We start from the raw sequence: 26,563 nt of genomic DNA on the forward strand, positions 1-26,563 counted from the left end.
CCCATTTTCTTCACTGGATATTTACGCACAAGCGTAAGGAGCTTTATGCACCTACATACAATTCAAAGTTAGTCGTTAGCCGATGGTCAGCCACTAGCCAACTGATGTGGCCTGCAAAGTCCCCTGATATTAGCCATATGCTGACTGTACTCACTTGGAAGAGATGGACATTGGCTGGGGGGTCTTTCTGAAAGAGTAAAGTTGCACTGGCGAAAGTGGGGTCCAGTTTACCACACTTCTGTGGAGACAAGATAACAGAGGTGACCAGGATTATATTTCAATCGTTGATCCCTTCCTTGGTTGTCCCCAAATAACCAAAGTGACAACTGATCCCCTTGTCTCTTCATTTCATGCCCCTTTGAGTGCTGGCTGGATCTCTCAGCATCCAAACATGGGCTCTGAGAGCCCAGCATTTAAGAGCAGCCTCAGCTTCACTGCTAGCCCCCTAGTGTACCCTGTAGACTGAATGGTCTGTACTTCCTCCAACACCCCAAACTCTTTCCCTCCTTCTTGTATTTATGCCTGCTGCTGTCTCTGTTGGGAATATCCTTCTCCTCCAGCCTTCCTGGAACAGTCTTCCTTGCCCTCCTCAATTCCATGGGAAGCATTTAATGATATGGAAAATGTTCACGATATAATCCCAATGGAAGCAAAGGGGAATTTAAAGTTCTATGTGCAGTGTGGTCCCAAGTCTATTTAGAAAATAATATATCCACATCAAAAGATAGGAAGATGATAGGTGTTGATAGATGGATGGAAGGACAGCTAGAAACAGAGAGAGAGAGATGGCGCAGACAAACAGTATAACAGATAGATGGACAGATAAATGCAGGAAAAAAGATCAGAGGAAATAACCAAAATTCTTAGCAGTGGTTTTCTCTGGGATTTGAGAGTAAGGTAATTTTAGGTTTTCTTTATCCAATCCTGTATTTTTAAAGTTGTTTTTTTTTTTTTTAAAGAGGGATTTATCTCTGCTGTCCCTGCATCAGTGACATCCTCTCCACTTTGGGCCCCCTCCACACTCCATCTCCGCAGTTGTCTCCCAAGTGTGGCCTTTATTGTCCACGTTCTCCCCCACACTGTGTTGTCCCCTAGCACCTCGTGCAACCTGGCGTAGGATAAATGCAAAAGAAATTCTTGGTGAACAAATCTCAGGAGCTGGGCCCCATCTTAGCCTGCATCCTCTCTTGAGGGCACATCCTATGCATTCCATGGCCTCCTGGCTATTGCAGCCCCACCTGACATTCCCATTCCACCCTACGTACTTATCACACTCTGCATTCCCTTTCTTTTTTTCTCTTTCTTTTTTCTTTTCTTTTCTTTTCTTTTTTTTTTTAGACAGAGTTTCTCTCTCATAGTCCAGGCTGGAGTGCAATGGCACAATCTTGGCTCATTGCAACTTCTGCCTCCCAAGTTCAAGCGATTCTCCTGCCTCAGCTTCCTGAGTAGCTGAGATTACAGGGCAAGAACCTGTGTCCCCAAAGCCCAGCCCAGCACTCTGCCTCTAAGCCAGCTGGTCACTCCCATTTCCATGATTCTTGTGCTGTGACCCTGGTCCCTGCTATTCTGCCCTCAGATGTCTGGAGGACAGGAGTAAGTTTACTACCCAGACCAACTTCTTATATCCCCAAACATGCTACAGAGAGCCAGTGCCTGGCCAGGCCCCACTCACGTCTTCTGGGTTCTCTTGGCCCAGCTTCCGAAGGACTGTCAGGTAGAACTTGAAGAAGAAGCTGAGGGTGAGGGTGCGCCGGAAGTCCACCATGCCACCAGGGGCGTCGGGAGGCAGATGCAGCTCCTCCGCCAGGGCTGCACACACGTCCTGCAGCAGCTCCTCCGTCCAGAGCCTGCCAGAGTGCAGCGCATGGGACAGCACTACTGCCCAACCCTCCACATCCCTTTGTGTAGAGCTGTGTGCCCAGAGCCTCAGAGCTGTACAAAGCTTGGTTCAAAATTCGGCTTGGATACTTAGAGTTGGGTGACTTTAGGCAACTTAAATTAACCTCATTGAGCCTCTGTTTCCTCATCTTTAAAAACAGATGCAATTTTAAAAGACCATCAAAGTCATAACAGTTAAAATCTATCAAATCCTCACAATGTGCCAGGCAACATCTTAATTGTTTTATGTGAATTCTCACTTTTAATTTAAATTTTAAAATGTAGTAGGGAAAATTCGTATACCCATTTACCAATGAGAAAACTGAGGCACAGGGAGGCTAAGTAACTTGACTTATGTTACCTATTTGGTAAATGACAAAGCCAGGAATTTTGGAACCAAGGAACCAAACTCCAAGTTAAGCTTTATCGATCTTATGTGGGTGCTGTAAGGATTTCCTAGGATAATGCTAGTAAAGTGCTTGGTACAATTTCTGTTATATAATAACCATAATAATAGTAATAGTAGTAGCAGTAGTACTAATCACAGCCATTGTGGTAGCAATAGTAGTAATTACAGAGCAGTAGTAGTAGCATCAGCATCAATACTACTAGTAATAATACTATCAACAGCAATAATAGTTGCAGTAATTGTAGCAATATAGATAGTAGTAGTAGAAGTAGTAAAAGTCATAGAAGAAGTTGTAATAGAATCAACAGCAACAGTAGTAATAATAGTAGTAACAGAAGCAATGCCAGAAAGTAGCAGTCATAGTATCAGCAGCATCAATAACAGCAGTAATACTACTGTTAGTAGTAATAGTAGTAGCAGCAATACTAGTAGCCATAGTCATAGTCATAGTAACAGTAACAGTAGTAGTAGTAGTAGTAATTTCAGTAGCAATAATAGTAGCAGCAGTAATGGTATTAGTAAAACACTAGTATAACACTAATAATAGTAGTAGTAGTACTAACAGAACAAGTAGTAGAAGAGGCAGCAGTAGTAGTAATAGTAATAACAGCAATAATACTAATCATAATAGTGACAGTAGGAATTGCAGCAGTGATTGTAGCTGTAGTGATAGTAGTAGCAACAGTAGTCATAGTGATAGCAATAATGAGTAACAGCAGTAGTTCTAGTAGTAGAAGCAGCTGGAGTAGCAGCAATGATAATATTAATTATAGTTGCAGTAACAGTAACAATAGTATTAATAATAGTAGTAGCAGCAATGGTAATAGCATAGCAATGGCAATACTAGCAGTAATACTACTAGTAGTATTAGTAATAGTAGTAGTAGTAGTAGCAACTGTGGTTATAGTAGAAGTAGAAGTGGTAGCAATAGTAGCAGCAGTAGCAGTAGTTATGGTAGTAGTAGCAGCAATAGTAATACTACTGGTAGTCATAGCAGCAGCAGCAGTAATAATGATACTATTAGTAGCAGCAACAGTAGCAGCAGTTTTATTCTGCTGTTAGCTCTTACTTGGAAAGCTGCCTCTGAGTGGTCTTGAGGGCCGAGATGGTTCTGTTGGCCATTCCGCCATAGCAAAGGGCCAGCTCCTCTACCTCTGTGGTTCCTGGCTTGAATAAAACTCTCATGCCACTGGTTACCTTGGCAATGTCATCTTCTCTCCGGGAGGCCTGCTTGAATGCTGAGAAATACTCCCCCTAAAAGAGAATAGGAAGGTGCCTGTTTTCCACCTTGCTTTGCAGGGGCTGCAAATGGAAGACCCAAACCACAGGGCTATGAGGTGGGGTGAGGGGATAACACCATCACACATCAGTGTGTGAACTGGCCCCAGGAATCAAAGATCAAACGTAACTGATTACCACCTGTTTAGGAGAGGTTCCAAACAGCATTCCCAGAAGCTGGAAAAAAAACAGGATTTCTCCCTGCTAGTCAGAAAAGCTGAGGGTCAGGGACAAAGTAGAACTGGGTGGTCTCCATTGAACAACAGCTGCAGGGGAGGAAGTGTGCTTTCACAAAGGCTCCTCAGAGACCCCTCATCCCCTTTACCTTCCCCACCCTGGTGCCCACTATCAGTGCCCCCCCAGCCTCTCTGGGGACTGAGACTGTTTGGCCCTTGGCATCCTCTGCTTGTGGCCTTCACAGTGCCCTCTCCAATCTGCCCCTCCCACCAGTCTGTTGGCATCATTCAGAAATCTTGGTGAAAGAACCCCGGGCACAGTGGCTCACGTCTGTAATCCCAGAGGCCTAGGCAGGAGGAGTGCTTGAAGCCAAGTGTTCAACCAGCCTAGGCAACATAGTGAGGCCCTATTTCTACAAAAAAAGAAAAAAATTGCCAGGTGTGGTGGCGCACTCCTGCGGTCTCAGCTACTTGGGAGGGTGAAGTGGGAGTATCACTTGAGCCTGGGAGGTTGAGGCCGCAGTGAGCCATGATCATGCCACTGCACTCCAGCCTAGGCCAGCAGGCAGGGTGAGATTCTGTCTCAAAAAAAAAAGAAAAAGAAAAAGAAAAAAGAAAAGAAAAAGAAAGAAAGACAGAAAGACAGAAAGAAGTCTTGCTAAAAGAAAATATCACTATCACACTATGCAACAATCACTGCCCTTGCACTTTTTTTTTTTTTTTTTTTTTGAGACGGAGTCTTGCTCTGTCGCCCAGGCTGTAGTGCAGTGGCGCGATCTCAGCTCACTGCAAGCTCCGCCTCCCAGGCCCACACCATTCTCCTGCCTCAGCCTCCCGAGTAGCTGGAACCACAGGTGCCCACCACCACACCCGGCTAATTTTTTGCAGTTTTAGTAGAGATGGGGTTTCACCGTGTTAGCCAGGATGGTCTTGATCTCCTGACCTTGTGATCCGCCTGCCTCAGCCTCCCAAAGTGCTGGGATTACAGGCGTGAGCCACCGCGCCCGGCCCCCTTGCACTTTAAACACATTTTGCTTCCTGAGTTTGAGCTAGGATCTGTCTTTAAGGATAGGAGGAGAGCATGAGTTATTTTCCAGGTAAGAGCCACCTGACTTCAAGCTCTTTCTGTGTCAGGTTCCTTTTTAGGTCTGTACTCACTCTGGCACCGCAAATTCTGTTGAACAATAAAATTAGCATGTTTAGGGAGAGGAGATCTATTGGAAAAAGCACAATGAGGCCCACCGTTGAGGCCCCCAAATAGCCACAGGCTTTTCTCTGAAGAAGCCATGGAGCCCCCTCCTGATGACAAAGCTAGCACAGCTTGGATGTCAAGCACGGCTCTGGGGCACTGAGCCCAGAGTTTGACCTTTGTTCTGGAACAGAGGTCCCAGGTGCTCGCTCCCAGGACTGTGCCTGTCCATGGGGACATTCTTTCTGGGTACAGTGAACTGTCAGTGGCAGGTTGACAATATCCTTTCTTGAGAGTTTCCTAATTCTGGGTATTAAAATCTCTTTTCTTTTATGGAAGGATGTATTTTGTTAATGACCATATCTGGCAAATAAAAACTGAATAGAGCTACACCTGTTTCCTCCCCCTTTCATCGCTCACAATTAAAAAAAAAATTACTGAACTGTGAAATTCAAAACGCTGGGAATCACTGCTCAAAATGGTCTATACAGACAAGCTAGAAAACCATTAAGAAACCACCTCAGGGATATAATTGCTCTAATTTAATTAGCATTCTCATTAAGGAGGTCAAAATTACCAAGGGCAAAACATGCCTTAGAACACTCACTAAAGCGCCGGCTGTGGGAAACTTTACTCTCCCTGACAGCGGCTCCCCAAGCCTCTCCCAGATGCCTTTTCTGACAGGCCTTTTTGGAATGTGTTGTGAGCTGGCAGCTGCTAGGAGAGGAAAGACCCACACCAGGTCACGACATCACAGGCCCCAGGGAACAAAGAGTAAGGCAGCCAGTGGTGCCCAGACCTGCCCTGACAGGCCAGAAGAGCCACTCATGAAGCAGGAATCCATCCGCACCAATCCACAGTGAGGTCACCGAAGCAACACCTCATCAAGTCTAAGGTCAGCATATGGTCTGAGCCACAGGCAGCTGCTTCATGCAGCACATGAACCCCACATTCTTCACCACGGAAAAGCAAATTTCCTCTGACATGGGCAGGAAGCCTTGACAGCTAGATGTGTTCTTGGAATTCTGTTGTTAGCTGCTGGTCATCTCCACTGGCTTCTAGGCATCACCAGGAACCTTATGAATTATTTATTTTCAGTCCTCACAATAACCCGTATAGTAAGTGACATGGTGCCCATTTTACGGATGAGGGAATTGGGGCTCAGAAAGGTGAAATGACTCACTCAGGACTAAGTTTCTAGCCAGCTGGTTCCACAGTCCATGCCATGTGGACTCCTGTCCTGCAACTTCTCATTGTCCAGAAAGGAATATGGTTGGTTCAATAGAGGCAAAGTTCAGAGAGAAAAATCATCACTGTAAAGGTTGAGAGAGGCTCACGTTGGTCCCTGAGGCAGATTCTGATCTCTTTGTCTAGAGCCTGGCAGTAGGACTCATTTGAGCAGAGCCTGGAACCACCGCCAACATCTCACCTCCCTGCTGTAGGGGATCTCTATGGAGAGCAGTATCTCCTCCGGGCTCAGCAGGGTCTTTCTGTAGCCAGGGAAGAATGTGTGGTCCATTGGAACAGTTCTCCTGGTGCCTGTACAGAAGCAAGATGAAGAGGAGCCAACGTGAGGGACAGGCTGGGAACCCCATGGGGAGCAAAGGGCAACCATCAGTGGGATTCTTCATGCTGGTCTCCAATGCCCACAGTCAGAGGGAATGACTGGCACAACTGGGGCCAAATCCTCCACTTGAAATCCTTAAGCATCCTTAAGCAATAGTGTGTTGGTGAATCTTTAACGACCAGTTCCGTGTGGGGGGAAAAGCCCTGGTTTATAGCATTTGCCAATCTGTGTGGTGTAAATACTTCCAATAGCCAATTTCAGGCCACAAAAGTTGCATCACTGAATGCGAAACTGGGAAGAAGGCGGGAAAGAGCACAGCAACCTGGACTGCTCTCCTCTGTAGGGGTTGCTTACAAGGCTGACCCTTGGGAACTTGTACTTCAGAAGGGTCCCCAGTGCTCCATGATAGAACAGCTCACTGTGCCTAAATTATCTGTACAAACAATAGTTTATGCTGAACCCCTGCTTTCCTTCTGGGAGTCTAGACTTTGGGCACATGCTAGTAGAGGCTGCCTATATGACAAGCTCCCGAGAAAACCCCAGGCGCTGAGCCTCTAACAAGCTTCCCTGGTAGGCAAGGCATCAATTGTGTTGTCACAACTTATTGCTGGAGGAATTTAGCATGCACTGTGTGACTCCGCTGGGAGAAGTCTCTGGAAAATTGGGCCTAGTTCCTCCAGACTTTGCTCCCATGTATCTTTTCCCTTTGCTGATTTTGCATCCTCCTGCTATAATAAGTCATAGCCCGGAATATGACGGCATGCTGAATCCTCTCAGCGAATATCAGAGCTGGGGTGGTTTCGGGGACCCTCTGACAAGGCAGAGATTCACAGGAGCACATAATTGTACAGCATGTCCACCGTACAGACAGACAGAGGCAAATAACTCCAAGAGCACTGATAACAGCAAAATGAAGTAATTAGGAAGCGATGAATTTTGAGTATTTATTCCTTTTGTTTTGAATATAATTTATTTCATTGTAATTTTACACAACTTTATTTTTATTTTTATTTTTGGAGACAGGGTCTCACTCTGTCACCCAGGCTGGAGTGCCGTGGTGAGATCTTGGCTCACTGCAACCTCCACTTCCCAGGTTCAAGTGATTTTCCTGAGAGCCTCTCAAGTAGCTGGGACTAAAGGCGCACACCACCACACCTGGCTAATTTTAGTGTTTTTAGTAGACATGGGGTTTCACCATGTTGGCCAGGCTGGTCTTGAACTCCTGACCTCAAGTAATCCTCTCACCTCGGCCTCTCAAAGTGCTGGGATTGCAGGCATAAGCCACCGCACCTGGCCTGATTTTTATTAATAACTGTTTCACAGATGGCTCACAGAATTCCTGAAGATCCAACAACAGGCTGTGGTGAGCCAGTGCATCCCAGCCCCAGTACCCCAGTAGGTAAGGCATCCAGATAGCAGTACCTGCTGTGAATTCTCTACAAAGGAAAGGTCCAGCTTTCCTGTCCCCCAAACCGGGTACATTTTCCTTGCTTCCCTGGATCCAGACCTTAGGGAAAGCTGGGTCGCTGAACTTTGAACTCTGTTTCTCCAGAAAATGACCTATCTGGTGAGACTTTTCTCCCCCAAGTCCTTCTTCCTGGACCTCTGCTTCAGGCAGCTCACCTCTGGACACAAGTGTCAGCTTGGCCCCACTGGCCATGAACACAGGGTTGAGGTCGGAGATGGGGCTGGCAGTGATGATGTTCCCTCCAATGGACTAAAACAAGCAGAGAGCATGCAGTGAGAGCCCACCCCAGGAAACCCCTGCTCACGCAGCAGGCTTCTGAACCCAGGGCAGCCAGGTGACCCCTGCTGCAGGCACACCCCTGAGGACCTGTGTCTACTGTAGTCACAATAACAGCACAGTGAGAACTTAGGCATTCTGAAAAATGCACAAAATTTGAAATCAGAACACTTGAGATTGGATCCCAACTCTAAAATTTTAGCAGGGAAGCCCCTTTAAGTGTGTGTGTTTGTTTGATTGATGATTTCACCCAACCTTTTCCCGAAAGGATTGAGGTAATTTATCACAGAGGCCATATAGAGGTAATAAAATAGAAGATAAAGATCAAGGAAAGAGAGGAGGAAGACTTAAGGTTGAACAATTTGCCCTATTTGGATCTGAACTTCCTGGTAACTTGGCAAAAAAAATGTAAGAAGAATCAGATACAGGGTTCTCATTATTAGAAAACAGGAAGAAAATCAGTTGCACAATGACAACGAAATTCTTTCTGGAAGTAGATTTTAGCAGAACTAGGGAACTTGGTAGAGTTTCTGCGTTTATATCTCCTAATCTATCATCAGAAGTGACAGGTACTTGGGGTGGGGGCTGGGAGGAACAGGTGTAGGCTGTTTTGTTTTAATTTAAAAAACAATTAAAAAATGGCAGGGACCGTTTTTCTTCCAACACCATAAGCTGTTGTGAAGAGCTTCCACTGGCATAGGGTGTTTGAACGCCACCATTTGCAAACTGGGAATGTGGGGACTCGTCTGAAGGCTGACTGAATAATCCACAGGTGGATTCCTCCCTCTGTCGGAGGGCTCTGTCTCTGGTTCTCCCCATAGCTCGGAAAGGAAATTTCCCTCCCAATTCTGGCTTCTCCCTAGCATATCTCTTATTCACCTACTGTTTGGCTCAGCCAAGCTCAGGAAAGGGGAGGGAGGCAGGAAGCCTCATCTCTGCAACCACAGCATGAAGCCCATGAGTCGTGGAGCGCGTTTCCCAGGGTGCCCCACAGACCACCTTCATCAGAAGCACCTGAAGAGCTGGGCTATCTCCCAGACTCACGTATCAGAATCTCTGAGGGTGGGGCCCAGGAATCTGCACTTTAACAAGCACTGCTCCTCCCAGGCAACTCTAAGCACTAAAGTTTGAGGCCCACTGCACTGACGCAAGTGAGAGTCTGGCCGCCCTGCTTTCAGATGAAAGCTCCGTCCTACGGGCCTCGCTTGCTCCTGACAGCGACTCACCGCCACAGACTTGACCTGCTTCCCAGCAAACCAGCGCAGCTGCTCCAGGACCCCTCTGAACACCTCCGTCTTTTGGGCAGGAAGCTTAGCAACGGCATCAACCAGGGTCTTTTCCACAATGCTCAGGGGGCAAGCAGCTCCGAAGGAGATACCTGGGAACACACATTCGGAATCCCAGCAATTCTTCCCACAGTTCAGAAGAGGCTTTCATGCACAGCTCCTCTGAAGCTTTCCAGCAACCCGAGCAAGGCTGAATCAGGACTCACAGCTTTACATGGATGAGGAAATTAGGGCCCAGAGCGGTTGAGTGACTTAACCAATGCTACACAGCTAATAAAAGAGCCAGTACTCAAACTTAGGCCTCTTGATCCTGCAACCGATGCTCTTTCCTCTAAACCAGTAGTTCTCAACGCATTAAAATCAGAATCTCTGAAGGTGACGTCCTAGCATGCTTTTCAAAAGCACTCAAGCACAACCCCCACCTCCCCACCCCCGGATGAGTGATTCTAATGTGTAGCCAGAATTGAGAAAATGATGGAAGATCCCACAGCCTCTTGCCCATTGGCACCCTACCATGGATGTTTGGTGGAGAAAAGGCAGTGAATGGGGTCTCTCCCGCTTTTCCCCATGCAAGACGAGCCCCAGGAGTAGCAGGGGGCAGCCAGAGCCAATGGGGAGGCCACCCTGACACCTGTCACCCATCGTGTAACCTATCCCCAGCCTCATAACCCCTCCATGAGCTTGGAGTGAACCTCCCCTTACCCTCGGGTCCATGTTCTATTGAATTCAGCTCAGGGATCCAGGCTGGGCAGACGATCATAGGAAACAGCATATTCTTGAACTTCATCTCAATGCCTAGAGAGAAACAGGAGCTGAAGTTGTAGGCCCATTGTTGTATCACCAGGGCAGGACTTAGCAGCTTTTCTCACCATTACACACAGGATATATGACATATTCACAATCATAATATGCTCCCTGGTGACTGTAGGTGTCTGGGAATAGGAAACTCAGTAGACCAGGGGTGGGATTAGATGTAGTCTTTGGACTGTCCGCCCAAAACTAGGTCTTTCTTTCCCTCTCAAAAAACCTATCTGAATTCAAATGAAATGAGTTTCAATTCACTCGTGTGTGTGTGTGTGTGTGTGTGTGTGTGTGTGTGGACAACATTAGGAAACACAGGAAATTAAGGTATGTCAGGAACCCTTCCAAGCACTTTCCCTATTTTAACTTATTTAATCCTTACAACAACCCTACGAGGTACCATGATTTTTCTGTTTATAGATGAAGAAGCTGAGGCACAGAAAGGTTAAGTTTCTTGCCCAAATCACACAGCTAAGAATAGCCAAATTTCAGTACTGGAATGGTTATTCATGTTGGGGTATAATCGTAATAAAAACATGAAAATTTAACATTAAAACAAAAAAGGAAAATGAGAGGGAAAACTTCAAATCTGTCCTCCAGGTCCCAGCAACTTTTCTGAGGTCACACATCCAGCAAGGGGCTGAGCCAGGCCTGTGGGACTCCACAGCCACGGGCCTTTGCAGGAACTGGAGTGTACAGGGCTTTCTGGTGGGCTCTAGACAGTCAGTGGGGCAGAGGGGTAGGGTGCAGAGGCAAGTAAGGTCAGGGGGAGGTAAGGATGGGCAAGAAGACCTAGAAACACCCCTAGGCCCCCTGGTAGCCCCAGGGCAGCCTCCCCGGCCCTTACCAATCTCCGTGTTCCCCACCACCAGCTTGGCATCGGGGTGCTGAGCCTTGAGGTCCAGCAGCTCCTTGAGGGTTGAGGCCTGTATCCACGTCACACGCTCCCCTTCAAATCGCAGCTGCTTCTGAGGAGTGTCTTTCAGCCTCTGGGAAATGCAGTTTTCTTACTACACTGTATTCCTCTTCCTACCATCATTCCTCTTATAAATTGCTTTAAGTCCACAATGGGATGTTTTACTGACATTCAGAATGAAAATATCCATCAGGAAGAAGCAAGGGGAAGTAATATGTTCAAAGGCAGGAACTCCACTGGGACTATTAAATATATGCTTAGTCTCTACAAGACCTCCATGAAGGAGGCAGTATGAGCCTCATTTTCACTGGTGAAAGAAGATCCTGAGGTCTCCAACAGACCTGGCTGAAAGCCCAGATTCCTTGCAGTTCCCCTTACTGTCTCCAGGGGGCACCACGGACAAGGCATGAAAAGGGAACGAAGGAAAGGAAGGAAGGAAGAAAGGAAGGAAGGAAGGAAGGAAGGAAGGAAGGAAGGAAGGAAGGAAGGAAGGAAAGGTTTGTTATAGGGAGGGAGGGAAGGAAGGAAGGAAGGAGGAAGAAAGGAAGGAAGGAAGGAAAGAAGGAAGGAAGGAAAGAAGGAAGGAAGGAAGGGTTTGTTATAGGGAAGGAAGGAAGGAAGGAAGGAAGGAAGGAAGGAAGGAAGGGTTTGTTATAGGGAAGGAAGGAAGGAAGGAAGGAAGGGTTTGTTATAGGGAAGGAAGGAAGGAAGGAAGGAAGGAAGGAAGGAAGGAGGAAGGAAGGAAGGGTTTGTTATAAGGCGATGCCTAGGAAGGCTGGCTTTAGTGCTTGCAGGGTGACACTGGGCTGAGAACGAAGCCCTCAAATAAAACTGCCAGTATTTTCAAAGTTTCACAGTCCAGAGAAAGATCTGCTGGTGGCCTACTACAAAGCCATTCTCTCTGGCCTGCTGAAGCTACAAGGCAGTTTGCATGAGCTCAACACCCTGAGAAGCATGCAGTTCAAAAACTCTGAGTGGCTTGATTCTTTTGTTGCCATAAATATTAGAGTGACGGTGATAAAGTGGGTGTGAGGGGGTTTCCTTAAGACAGAACAGTGAGCTGCAGATCAAGTCCTTTGAAGAAAGCTCTCTTTTTTGTTGTTTTGTTTTGTTTTTTCTTAAATAAATGGATTGCTTATAGAGGGAATAGGTTTCTTGGGGTGCTTATGTATTAGACATAGGCAGGAGATCAACAAATGGTTATAGTGCACCTGCTATGCTACACAGTGTGCCCAGAGAGCCAGTCCCTATCCTCATGGGGCTTGTCATTTAGCAAGGAACACAGACATCAAATTAGTAACTGTAAATGTGACACACATGATCAGAAGTGCAGGGACTGTGGGCACACATAGCAGAGACTCAACCTAGGGGATGTCAGAAAGTGGAAGGGAAATTTAAGCTGAAACCTAAAGGACAAGAAAGACACAAAGTTCCCAGTGGGTATGAAAATAAAGCAGGTCTCCAGGGACTCACAGTACAGACTCAGCTGGGCCTGTCCCTGAGGCATCACCTACCAGCAACTCTGGGGGAAAAATGGGCTCCTGGGTGGGATCCAGGGGCGTGAACTCCTCTGGCTTGAATAAAGATGGTGAGAGACTGACCTACGGGGAAAGAGAACAGGTAGATGGGGCAGTATCCCCTCCTTTCAAACACCCAAGAGGACCAATTCAGCCTTTCCTTCCAGCCAGCTCATTCCCAGCCCCCTGCAGGGTGCAAGAGGAGCAGGTAATCCCTGGGAGGCAGGAATGAGAGGGTCTCAGTTAGAGGACCTGGGGCTAATGTGCACCATCACCATCCCCATCTACAAGGGCAGACTACGTAGTAGTCTACGTAGACTTATCTACGGTGAGTCTGCCATCGCTGACTCACCGTAGGTTCCTTTTCCAGGCCCCACTGCCAGGGACATGGAGCTTGTGTACCGACTCCTCTAAGTCTCAGATTACCCCCAGGCTTCCAGGGGGAGAAGAACTCACTTACCGAGTGGTCTTTCTTCTGGCTCATGCAGCAGTTTGGATTGTTCCCATCTCCTCCGCAGCATCCACCATCCTAGAGAGATGAAGAACATCTGCACAAGGGTATTTACAAAGAGTATTCACAGAAGCTAAGGAACCTAGATTATTAATATCCAAAACACTCCAGCTCTGATGCCTGTCCCAGCATGAACAGCAGGGGCATCCTACCTGCCCGTCGTGCGGAGTGGAGGCCTCAGCTACATTCCCTCTTGCTTGGCTAACGTAGATTAAACAAATAGGAGCAACAAGGTCACTGAATTTCAGGAAATTTTATCCATAAAAACTAGGTCCTACTTTATCAAAACCCATCCCTTATGCCCGTTTCTCTTCTTCAGTGCTGCTTCCTCAGGAAGTGTCTATGAGGGATATTCCCATTGGCTCTCTCAAGACTCAAGAGGCTCAACTTCCAGACCAGTGAGGTTCCATGGGGCGTGGCTGGTGTCTCCCAGGCTGGACTCTCTGCGGGACCCTGCCAAGGATGTCCAAGACGGGTGCTGGGCCCAGCACTGTGTCCAGCCAGTGTGCCCAATGGCCTCCCTACTGCTTATTAGGCACTTCTTCCCAGAAAGGTAAACACTCTTCATTGCTCGCTGTGGGTCTGTTCTGGAGGAAGTATGCAGGTCAGACCACCCAGCATCTCTGGGGAAAGACTTGTTCAGGATCTCTTGGGATACCAGTGGCAGACCACACACAGAGTCTAGAATCACTACCTCCCAGCACTGAGGCATTGCAGGGTGGTGGAGGGGCGTGCTCAGCTGACCGATCTGCAGCTCAGGGCTTCAGAAGACAGAGTCCTGGAGTTGTGCTGAGATGAAAAAGTAGGGAAAACTCATAGGCTCTGCCCCAGGCACTGGGGTAGTCAATTCCTGAAAAAGCAGGCCGGGAGCAGTCCTTCTGCATGTCAGCCACAGGAGACACCATACCGTTCTGGCGTTTCCCAGAGGCTGTTTCACAACTCAATGGCTTCCCCAAGAAAGCGCTCACGGGACGCTGGAGGTGTGACCTTGGAGGAGTTGTAAGCAGACAGGCGGTGGCATCAGGAGAGAAACGCCCCACTCACCCCACCACCTGCACATGCTGCTCCGTGTACAGACTCTTCCTGCATTCACAGCTCCGGCACTGGACGCCAGACCTGCTCTGTCCATTCTGAGCCTACCCCCAGCCAGCCACCTTGTACTTCCCCTCTTTATTTAGACAGAAAGAAAGGAAGAAAGAGAGGTTTCTTAGTGCCTCTTCTCACGTTTCTTCTTGGAGGAGTGAGGCATGGAAATGCCCCGCCCTGCCTGAAGTGAAAGTCCTGAACCCCACTCACCTGGCCCTCCTGAGGAAGGCCGTATTTCACAGAAGCGCCTTTTCCAGACAAAGTGCCAGCGCATTATTACTTAGATCTATTTTCTTGATAATTCATTGGTGTGTTAATGACATAAATTACTGTGATGTGCAGTGATGCGTCACTGCCCTCCAGGTCTATTGAGGTTGGATAAGACTACATTTTCTCATCCCCACCCTCTTGAGATTCCTAGTTTACTAAATAGGCTAAGACTTCTGCTCTGGTGCCTTTAAAAAAAAAAAAAAAAAAAAAAAGCTTTATTTTTTTAGAGTGGTTTAAGGTTCACAGAAAAAACTGAGTGGAACATATAGAGAATTCCCAAATATCCCCTATCCCAACATATATGCACAACCTGCCTCACTTCAGCATCCTCAAAAATGGTACATTTGTTACAATTGATGGACCCACATTGACCCATCATTATCACCCAAAGCCCATAATTTATATGAAGGTTCACTCTTGGCGTTGTACATTCCATTGGTTTTGACAAATGCGTGATTACATGTGTCCACCCTTATGATATCTTACAGAATAGAGTTATACTGCCCTAAAAAACCTCTGTGCCCTGACTATTCATCCATCTCTTTCCCCTAATCTCTGGCAACCACTAGTCTTTTTACTGCCTCCATAGTTTTGTCTTTTCTAGAATTTCATAGAATTGATATCATACGATGTGTAGCTTTTTAAGATTGACTTCTTTCACTTAGTAGTAGCAGTTAAGGTTTGTCTATGTCTTTTCGTAGCTCGATAGCTCCTTTCATTTTGGTACTGAATTAACATTCCATTGTTTGGACGTTCTACAGTTTATTCACCTACTGAAGGACATCTTGGTTGCATCTAAGTGTTGGCAATTATGAGTAAGGTTGTTGTAAGCGTTCCTGTGCAGGTTTTCATGTGGCAATAAGTTTTAAATTCATTTACGTCAATTCCAAGGTGTGTGATCACTGAGGTGCATGGTAAAACATGTTTAGTTTTGTAAGAAACTGCCAAATTGTCTTCCACAGTGGTTGTGCAATTTGCATGCTCACCAGCAATGAATGAGAGTTCATGTTGCCCCACATCCTCACCAGAATCTGATGTTGTCGGTGTTTTGGATTTGACCATTCTAATAGACGTGTGGTGGTATTTCACTGCTCTTTCAATTTGCAATTCCCTAATGACATGTGATGTTGAACTTACATGCTTACTGGCCATCCATATATCTTCTTTGGTGAGTTAGCTGTGCAGGTCTTTTACCCATTTTTTAATTTAGTTGTTCATTTTCTTATTGCTGAGTTTTATCAGTTCTTTGTATATTTGGATAAGTACTTTACAAGATGTGTCTTTTGCAAATATTTTTCTCCCAGTGTATGGCTTGACTCCTCACTCTTCTGTTATTAAATTTTAATGAAGTCCCAGCTTATAATTATTTCTTTTATGGATCATGCCTTTGGTGTTGCATCTAAAAAGTCGTCATCATTCCAAGGTCATCTAGGGTTTCTCCTATGTTATCTTCTAGGAGTTTTATTGTTTTACATTTAGTTTTATGATTCATTTTGAGAAGGGTATAATGTCTGTGTCTAGATTCATTTTTTTTTTTGTATGTGAATGTCCAGTTGTTGCAGCTCCATTTGTTAAAAAGATCATCTTTGCTCCATCGTATTGCCTTTTCTTATTTGTGAAAGATCAATTGACTCTATTTATGTTGGTCTATTTCTGGGCTTTCTATTCTGTTCCATTGATCTCTTTGTCCGTTCTTTTGTCCATTCTTTTTGTAGTATGGACTGTGTCCATACTACACTGTCTTGATTACTGCAGTTTTCTAGTAAATCTTGAAATTGGATAGTGTCAGTCCTCTGATTTTGTTCTCTATTTTCCTTCAATATTGAGTTGGCTACTCTGGATCTTTTTCTTCTCCATATAAACCTTAGGATCAATTTGTTGATAGCCAAAAAATAATTTACTGGGATTTTGTTTGGGATTGCATTGAGTCTAAGTTGGGAACAACAGACATCTTGACTTGTTCAGTCTCCTTATTCATGAAAAAGAAATCTCTCTCCATTTATTTAGTTCTTTGATTTTGTTCATCAGAGTTTTGTAGTTTCTCTCACATAAATCTTGTACATACTTTTTAGATTCATACCTAAGTATTTCATTTGTTGGGGAGTGCTAATGTAAAACATAAATGATAATGTGTTTTGAATTTCAAGTTCCACTTATTCATTGCTGTTATATAGGAAAGTGATTAACTTTTGTATTACCTCTGATTCTATCTTCTGGAAGAGATTGTAGAGAATTGACATAATTTCTTTTTTAAATGTTTGATAGGATTTACCAGTGAATCTATCTGGGCCTGGTGCTTTCTGTGTTAAAGGTTATTAATTAAGATTCAATTTCTTCAATAGTTATAGGCCTATTCAGATTATCTACTTGTATGAGTTTTGGTAGCTTACGTCTTTCAAGGAATTATTTTATTTCATCTAGGTTATCAAGTGTATGAGCATAGAGTTGTTCTTAATATTCCTTCATTATCCATTTAATGTACATGAGATCTATAGTAATATCTTTTTATTTTGATATTAGTAATTTGTATCTTCTCTTTTTTTTCTTAGTTAACTTAGTCAGAGACTTATTAATTTTATTGGTCTTTTTAAGGAACCAAATTTCAGTTATGTTGATTTTCTCTATTGATTGTCTGTTTTCAATGAAATTGATTTTTGCTCCAAATTTTATTTTTCTTCAGCTTACTTTGAATTTAATTAGTCTTTTTTTTTCTAGTTTTCTAAAGTGGGAGCCCAGATTACTGATTTTATTTGTATTTTATTTTTATTACTTTATTTATTTATATATTTGAGATGGAATCTCGCTCTGTCACCCAGGCTGGAATGCAATGGTGCAATCTTGGCTCGCTGCAACCTCTGCTTCCCGGGTTCAAGTGATTCTCCTGCCTCAGCCTCCTGAGTAGCTAGGATTACAGGTGCGTGCCACCATGCCTGGCTAATTTTTGTATTTTTAGTAGAAACGGGGTTTCACCATGTTGGTCAGGCTGGTCTTGAACTCCTGACCTCGTGGTCTGCCCACCTCAGCCTCCCAAAGTGCTGGGATTACAGGAGTGAGCCACCGTGCCTGGTGGATTACTGATTTTTAATCTTCCTTTCTAATATATGCATTCAATATTATAAATTTCCTACTCAGCATTGTTTTCACTGCATCTTACAAATTTTGATAAGCTATATTTTCAATTTCATTTAATTCAAAATATTTTAAAATTTCTCTTGAGATTATCTTTTTGAACCTCTGTTCTTTTGAATTGTGTTGTTTAATCTTCAAGCATTTGGGGGTTTTCCAGCTATCTTTCTGTTATTGATGTCTAGTTTAATTTCATTTTGGTTTGAAAGCAGACATTGTATGATCTCTATTCATGCAAATTAAATTTATAAATGTGTGTTTCATAGCACAGAATGTAGTCCATCTAGGTGAATATTCCACGTGAGCTTGAGAAAAATGTCTTCTCTGCTGTTTTTGGCTAAAGTAGTCTATAAATGTCATTATATCCAATTAATTGATGGTGCCGTTGAGTCCACCTATGTCCTTACTGATTTTTCGCCTGGTGCTGTCCATTTCTGATACAAGGGTGTTGAAGTCTTCACATATAATAATGGATTCATCTATTTGTCTGTGCAGTTCCATCACATTTGCCTCATGTATTTTGAAGCTCTCTTGTTAGGTGCATACACATTAAGGACTGTTATGTCTTCTTGAAGTATTGATTCCTTTATTAATTTTAGGGCCCCTCTTTTTCTCTGGTAACTATTCTTGATCTGAAGTTTGCTGTGTACAAAATTAATATGCTACTTCCACTTTCTTTTGATTAGTATATCATGGTCTACCTTTCTTCATTTACTTAGTTTTAATCTATGTGGTATTTTTATTTAAAGTAGGTTTCTTGTAGACAGCATATAGTTGAGTCTTGTTATTTTCATCTACTCTAACAATGTCTGTCTTTTAAATGGTATATTTAGATCACTGACATTAAAGGTAATCATTGATACAGTTGGATTAGTATCTACCATATTTGTTATTGTTTTCTATTTGTCATCCTTGTTCTTTGCTTCTAGTTTTGTCTTTCACACATTTTCTGACTTTTGTGGTTTTAACTGAGCATTGTAAATAATTTCATCTCCTTTCCTTTCATAAAATATCAATTATACTTCCTTTTTTCTTTTTTTTTTTCTGGTGGTTGCCCTAGAGTTTGCAGTATACATTTTTAACTAATCCAAGTCCACTTTTAAATAACACTATGCCACTTTACAGGTAGTGATAGTATCTTATAATAACAAAGTATTTCTAATTTTTCCCTCTTGTTTGTTTTATCATTGTTGTCATTCATTTTACTTATACACAAGCACACATATATATACATCTGCACACATAAACAAATGCATTGTTGCTATGATTATCTTGAACAAATTGCTATCTGTTAGACCAATTAAGATCAAGAAAAATAAAAATTTTTATTTTACCTTTACTTATTCATTCTCTGATGCTCTTCCTTTATGTAGATCTGAGTTTCTGGCCTACATCATTTTCCTTCTTTTTAAAGAACTTCTTTTAATATTTCTTACAAGACAGGTCTACTGGCAACAAATTCTCTCAAGTTTTGTTTGAGAAAATATTTCTCACTCACTTTTGAAGGATACTTTTGGAGGTTACAGAATTTTAGGTGCTTTGGTTTTTTCTTTCAACACTTTAGGTATTTTACTCCATGCTTCTTGCTTGCATGGTTTCTGGGAAAAGTCAGATATAATTTTATCTTTGCTCCTCTGTAGGTGAGGGGTGTTTTCCTCTGGCTTCTTTCAAGTCATTTTTCTTTACCTTTGATTTTTTGAAGTTTGAATATCACATGCCTTGGTGTAGTTTTTGTTTGGTTTTGGTTTTTTTGGTATTTATTCTGGTTTGTGTTCTCTGAATTTCCTGACTGTGGTTTAAAGTCTGACGTTACTTTTGGGAAATTCTCAGTCATTATTGTTTCAAATATTGCTGCTTTTCCTTTCTCTTTTTCTTCTTCTTCTGATATTCTCATTACCCATATGTTACACCTTTTGTAGTTATCACACAGTTCTTATTTGTTTCTGTTTTGTTTTCATTCACTCCCTTTTCTCTGTTTTTTGGTTTTGAAAGTTTGCATTGTTACATCCTCAAGATCAGAGATTCTTGTCTCAGCCATGTCCAGCCTACTAATGAGCCCACCGAAAGTGGTCTTCAATTTGGTATAAGTATTTTCAATCTCTAGCATTTCTTTTTAATTCTTAGAATGTCCATTCTCTGCCTATATTATTGATCTGTTCTAGTACGTTATCTATTTTCTTCCATTAAAGCTCTTAGCATACTAGCCATAGCTTTATAAAATTCCTCTTTTGTTAATTCCAACATTCCTGCCCTGTTTGATTCTGGTTCTGCTACTTGTTCAGTCTCTTCAAATTGTGTTTGCCTTTGACTATGCCTTATAATTTTTGGTTGAAAGATGGACATGATGTACTGGCTAAAAGGATCTGATGTAAATAGGCCTTTAGTTAATTTATTGGTAAGATATGAGGGCGAAGTATTGTATAGTCCTAGGATTAGTCTCAGTTTTTTGGTGAGCTTGTGCCCCTCGCCTGTGAACTTCACAAGTGCTTCTCAGGGTTTTTTTTTCTCCATTTGGTGGGAGAGGATGGCTGGAGGGGGCTGGGCTTGTGTATTTCCCTTCCCACGGGTGAAAGACTAGCGGGCGGGGGGTTGCATATTTCCCCTCCCCAAGGTAGGTTAGGCTCTAATATAACCTCAGAAGTTTAGGCTGTGGTAAAATAATTTCTCCTGAGGGCAGGCCTTTTTAAGAAGAACAGAATACTCTGGTATATTCCAAAATGGTTCATTTTTCCCACTCCCTACCAGAAACACAAGGAGATTTTTCTCCAGCATTTACTGTGAGGACCTGGTGGACCGTCTGGAGGTAAAACTCACAAAGATGTAGAGCACCCCCTCCATGACTACATCCCTGTGTAGTTTATATCCAGGTATAAACTCCAGCAGTTCATCAGTTAGTACTTACATCTTCCTATCCTGGCAAAGATTCCTGCAGAGGTTTTTGCTCCTGGGTTTCTGCTCTGATGTGCCATGTCTGCCTGTCTGTCTCTCCAATTTTTTAGACAATGAGTTGTCCTGTGACCTCATTCCTCTGATGGATCTAAAAACAATTGTTGATTCTTCAGTTTGTTCAGCTTTTTTCTTCTTGTTTAGATGAAATAAAGACTCCTAAGCTGCTTACATGCCAGACCGGAAACTGGAAGTCTTGCTTGTACCTGTTTAATGGTTCCTCCATTTCTTTCCTTGTCGCCAAATAGGTGTGGTCACTTCTTGCTGTGAGCAGTGTGCCCACCTCTACCTGACCCTCCACACACTTTCTAGTGCGTGCTGTGGACAGGAAAACTAGATAACCAAGTTTGTTAGAGCTGTGTGTAAAATAAAAGTAAAAAGGCTCTGAAGAAACATCTTGGGGACCTCCGATGAGGAACATGCATTAGCTTCTGAGAACCTTTTGTGTGTCAGACATTTTGGCTGCTCAGAGCTCTCAGTCTTGCTCTGCTCTATGCTGTAGGTAGCTGAATTGAGGGAGGTAAGTGCTGCATGGTGAATTCAGGAGCCATTTCAACTTCCAGGAGGGAAGGCAAATGATATACTCAAAAATCCTTCTCTTTTGAAAAATTAAGAGGACTGGTTACATTTTATCACTTTGAGCAGGTTCTAATGAAGTAAATAGAGGCAAGATTAACAATCCCTGATTCTCAGGAAACACTGAGTAACTTGGGAAGATTATATAGCGGCTAATGGAAGAAATGTACCAGCATTATAATTTATAGTTCCCATTTATTGAATAACCAAAATGTGCCAGGCACTGTTCTAAAAGCTTTTCAAGAAGTACCTAGTTTTTATAAACATAGTAAGGTAGATATTCTAATGAAATCACCTAATGAAATCACCATTTTATTAGGTTGATGCAAAAAAATTACAGTTTTTTCCATACTTTTAATGGCAAAACCACAGTTACTTTTGCACCAACCTGATAGAAATAAGGAGACTTGCCCAAAGTCGGACATCAATTAAGTGCATCAAATTGAACCCAGGTCTGCAGAATCTGAATTTGTGCTTTTAGGCATTTTCATTTAATTCCACACTTGCTAATTCTTCATCAGCAGCAGCATTAATCAGAGTGTGGTGTTTTCCATCCTTATAAGGTCCTGTCTCCATGTCTACCCACCCCTTCTTGGATTATATGCACACAGCACTCTTTCATGACGTGCCAACCCTAAAGGTGAGTGGAAAGCATAGGAGTCTGTAACTCCCCTGGACCCAGGATCAAATCAAAATGAGATGGTTTGATTTGGAGTCAGGATTAACTTGGCCCAATTGAGAAGTCAGGTACAACCTGGGGGAAGATTAAGCCAAGAAAGGAGATGCCAGCTCTCTTGCCTTCCTTGCCAGATGGCAGGTGTGTGTATGTGTTTATATAATCAATGCCCACACACCCAGCTGTGACTTCTCACTCAGAGTTATATGAACACTGCAGGGGTTCACAAACTGTCTGGAGATCTAATTACCAGTTTCACAAGCCCAACAGAGTGCCAGCCACAGAAAGCAGCCAGGAGAGCAAAGGAGGAGGGGTGCAAGTGCTGAGCAAGGCCAGGGTGTTATTAAATGCTACATTCAGCACCTGTGCCATGGGCTGAGCCTGCCAGTCTCCAAGGGAAAGCTGCCAAACCCAAAGGCACTGGAGGAAGCTAACTCTTAGGTGGTGAGCCTCTTCCAAAGCCGGTCTCCAGACCATCACTGGCAGAAATTCCCATGCTATTCATAAGAACCCTTCCCTGAATAAAAATAGCAGACTCTACTCCCCATGCCAGATGTCCCCAGAGGGAAGACTCACTAACTGGTCATCTTATCATCCTTGTTTGTAGACCAGAGGCCCTTGGTTTCCCTCCCAACAGTGATTTCTGAGCGTTGCTGTTTTAGGAGCAGAGACACTGATGTTCTGGGGTCCCCACTTACCCTGGCAAAGGTCCGGAAGCCCTGGAGGATGGGTCTGTAGCCTGTGCAGCGGCACAGATTTCCTGTGGGCCAAGAAGAAAACTGCAATGTTAGTGCAGGTCCCTGGGATGGGTGAGGAGTTTGTGACTTTGCTTGCAGCTAAGTTGGGTGCTCTCTTTGCCAGGCTGCATATTCTGTTACCTCTGTCTAGAAGGCCTCTTGGCCTTCTCCTATCCTGACTTCAGAACATCTGTCATGACTTCAATAAGTCTTTCCTAGAATGGAAGCCTTCCTAGAATGCCCAGACTGAGTCAGGTGCCTCTCCTAAGTGCTCCCACAGTGGCTGATCATAGCTTCATCAGTTAGCCTATCAGACTACATTATAAAGTCTCTTCTTCAGAGTATGAACTTTTTGAGAGTAGAGGCTGTACCTTTTATCCCTGTGGCATAGGATGTGACTCAAAATAACTGAAAAGATGATGGATAGAAATGGTGAATAGATGGGGAGGCTTCTCTATTTAATTCAGAGAAACAGACACATAGGTGGTCTTTGCCCTGCAGAATCCTGTACTGGTGAATCTGAGAGGGAAGGAAATCATATCACTAGCCCCTGTGGAGTTTTCCTGCACCAGCCACGCACTGCCAACCCCACTCCAATACTGGTGGAAGGCAGACAGACACCTCAGGAAGATGAACCCAAAGGCAGGAGACCCCAGGAGGTCTCCACACCAACCAGGAGTTCTTCCAACTAAGAGAGGGTTGGCTTTCTAGCAGATCTTAGTTACCGCATTGTCGGGGGGTGGGGGGCCTGAGCCCTTCCTCCAAAGGGTAGTCCCTCATGTTCCTTGCCCTGGCACTTGCCCTCACCTCTTCAGGGCCTCGTTTGCCATTCCACCTCCTAGGCTGTGCCTGAAGGCCCGTACCTTGGAAGGCATTCTCAATCTCCTCGATGGTGGGCTCAGGCTGATTCCGGAGCAGTGTGTACATACTCATGACGATGCCGGGGGTGCAGAACCCGCACTGGGAGCCGTGGCTTTTGGCAATTCTCTCCTAAAACGAACAGATGACATAGACACCTGGGATAGCAGAACCCTCCCTGGCTCCCCAAAGGACTCGACTGGAGCCAGCCCATGTTGAGAGACAGTGGGGGGTAGCAGTCACTGCACAAAGTCAAGCCCCAGTGCCACCATTTACCAACTGTGACCTTGGCCAGGTTCCAAGCCCTCTGAGTCACAGGTTCTTCCTCTGTATCATGAGGACCATGCTTATAGTTACCTCTAGAGCTGTGATGAGGATTAACTGAGATAATTCATGTAAAACCCTTAACACTGTACCTGCATATAGCAGGCAGTCAGCCAATGTTAGCTATGACTAGGAAGGTCTTTTCCAAGAACAGTGACTATCATAACCAGAAGGCAGCTTCTGAATGGATTGGGTGTGGCATATGAGAGAAACAGTCAAAGGTGATGTCTAGATTTTTGTCTTAAGCAATTGGGTGGATGGCTTTGCTATTGATTTAGATGGGAGAAGACTGGGGAAGGAAACCATTAGGAGAAAAGTAGGGTTTTCTTAACTTTGAGATTAGACATCCGTATTGAGATGTCAAATAGGCAATTGGAAATGTAAGTCTAACTTCTGAGGAGAGGTCAAAGCTGAAGTTGTAAATGTAAGTGCCGATGGCATGTGGACAACATCGAACTCATGTAGGGAGAGTGTAGGGATGAGGAAGGGGAGGAGCCTAGGTCAGGGCTCAGGGCACTGCAGCAATTAGAGACTGAGCAGAAGAGGAGCTAGTGTGGAGAGAGAAGGAAAAGCCAGAACCACAGTGTCACAGAAACCAAGAGAAAACAAATAAATGGACAAGAAGTGGAATCTGGCTCTGTAGCCTATATGTAACCAAAATAAGTGCATTAGGAATAAGAACCTGTACCATTGGACAGGGAGGATTTTAGGTTGATTATACAGATATGACCTGATGTGGTTTGGCTGTGTCCCCACCCAAATCTCATCTTGAATTGTAAATCCCATAATTCCCATGTGCTGTGAGAGGGACCCTGTGGGAGATAACTGAATCATGGGGTGAGTCCCCCATCCTGTTCTCATGGTAGTGAATAAAATCTCGCGAGATCCGATGGGTTTCTGTTTTCACCTAGGTCTCATTTCTCTCATCTGCCACCACGTAAGATGTGCTTTTCACCTTCTGTCATGATTGTGAGGCCTCCCTAGCCACGTGGAACTGAGTCCATTAAACTTCTTTTTCTTTATAAATTACCCAGTCTTGGTATGTCTTTATCAGCAGTGTGTGAATGGACTAATACTTGACTCCTGTGTTTAAACTATTTATTCTTTCTTTCATCTGTTCGTTTCAAAGAAAATAACAAGTCTTAATTAACCCTCTCACATCTCCTTCAGGTTGGACAAGTTTAGTAATTTCCCCTCTTCCTGCCTAAGAAACAAATCTACAGATGGAAAGCAGTATCACCGCGACCTGTCTGACCTCACGTGACTGGCCCAAGATGCCATTCCAAGGAATAGAACCAGCCACTCTGCAGGAGGCTCCTACTCCATCACCTGAACGACATGTCTCCTCAAATAATCAAGGGAGGATTAAGACCTGGGCCAAGCTCTGGTAACGTCTATTATAATCTCCCAAAGACCTCGAGTTTCCTCAAACAAAATGCTTTGGGGACAATGGCCGTTCCTTCCAACAGGGCTCTACTCCCCTTTCTTTCCACTTGGCCTAAGAGCATCCTGATTGTCTCCCCAAACCCCTCTCAGATTATCACTGCCCACTCGCCCCAGAAGTGTTTCGGATTTCAATGCATTTTCAGGTGGCCTGACACCATCAAGGAGAAAGCCTTGCTCAGGCACTAAATCTCTGTCATCTTATTTAGCACTTGCTAACCTCCACTCTAATGAAGGTGAAGGCCTAGCAGTTTACATTTGTACTATCTGTGGGTGGGAGGTAAGGGGTGCGGAATTACCATTGCAGGGAGTAGGTGGACTTATAAACAGGGGGTACAGATAATCAAAATTCAAATCTGGGAAGGCTGGGAGTTTCCTAAACACACTCCAGAACAAAGTGAGGAAGCTTCCCTGCATCTCTTCCTCCAAATTCTGGTGCAGCTGGACTGGCCTAGCCACCAGATTCAGTTGACCTCTTGGGTCCCTTGAGATCATGCAATGTTATAACCAACCAGCTCACAGGAAGGAGATTCAGCCTTGGGCGTTTCTTCTTTTCACCTCATGGTACCCAGAGGAGATGGGGAGGTGGCCAGGGTGCAATTGCCTCCTTAGATTAAGCGGTGAAACTCTGCCCAACAACCCAAAGCAAGTCTGCACCTTTGGCATGAGCCTCCCTGCAGAGGAAACAGCATGATCTTAAGAGCACAGCTCCCTTTCCTCTGTTTACCTGCACAGGATGCAGCCTCGTCTTGGTGCTTCCTATTCCTTCCACAGTTGTTACTGCAACATGGTGCAAGGAGCAGATGGGGGCCAGGCAGGCATTGGCAGAAAAGTGGCTAGAACCCCAGATTAAGGTCATTCCATTTATTGTCCACTCAGGTCATCAGAATGGGCCTGACTGTGGGCTCTGGAGGACTTTGTGAGGCTGTATGTTATGTCTCTCCGCTCCCATTTATGTTCTTGCATCTTCTACCAGTGTCCTCACCTCTCCACTGAAGACTCTGGGCAAGGAACAAAGGAAGCCCTTCTTGTAGGTAAAGAAAGCTGAGCCCTTCCAGAATCCTGTGGGATCAGGCATCAGAGTATCCTCAGCCTCTGAGCAGGAGCAAGGGAACCAGGGTCACTTTCCGTTGCCTGTTACTCAGCCTGACCCTGGAGGCTGAGTCAAGGGGAAGTTTCTCTGGCAGGCTGCAGCCTTGAAGCATGCTTCTGCCTGCAGGGCTCTTCCCTAGCCTCGGTGCCAGAACCT

General features: G+C 44.4%; 1 protein-coding gene across 1 annotated transcript in view; it reads right to left on the reverse strand.

Moving 5' to 3' along the window:
- Window positions 1-26,563, reverse strand: part of XDH (xanthine dehydrogenase) — an 81,862-nt gene that overhangs the window by 42,583 nt on the left and 12,716 nt on the right. Inside the window, exons 4-16 of the mRNA XM_025354288.1 lie at window positions 26,042-26,150; window positions 23,553-23,679; window positions 22,651-22,712; window positions 13,222-13,290; window positions 12,759-12,845; window positions 11,176-11,317; window positions 10,230-10,322; window positions 9,468-9,619; window positions 8,121-8,214; window positions 6,360-6,469; window positions 3,357-3,541; window positions 1,673-1,847; window positions 155-238 (exon numbers count right to left, since the gene is read on the reverse strand). Of these exons, the coding sequence (XP_025210073.1) occupies window positions 155-238; window positions 1,673-1,847; window positions 3,357-3,541; window positions 6,360-6,469; window positions 8,121-8,214; window positions 9,468-9,619; window positions 10,230-10,322; window positions 11,176-11,317; window positions 12,759-12,845; window positions 13,222-13,290; window positions 22,651-22,712; window positions 23,553-23,679; window positions 26,042-26,150 (1,489 nt within the window). The remainder of the gene's footprint in view (window positions 1-154; window positions 239-1,672; window positions 1,848-3,356; window positions 3,542-6,359; window positions 6,470-8,120; window positions 8,215-9,467; window positions 9,620-10,229; window positions 10,323-11,175; window positions 11,318-12,758; window positions 12,846-13,221; window positions 13,291-22,650; window positions 22,713-23,552; window positions 23,680-26,041; window positions 26,151-26,563) is intronic.

This window comes from Theropithecus gelada, chromosome 13 (genome assembly GCF_003255815.1).
Source record: "Theropithecus gelada isolate Dixy chromosome 13, Tgel_1.0, whole genome shotgun sequence".
In the NCBI taxonomy this organism is placed as follows: Eukaryota; Metazoa; Chordata; class Mammalia; order Primates; family Cercopithecidae; genus Theropithecus; species Theropithecus gelada.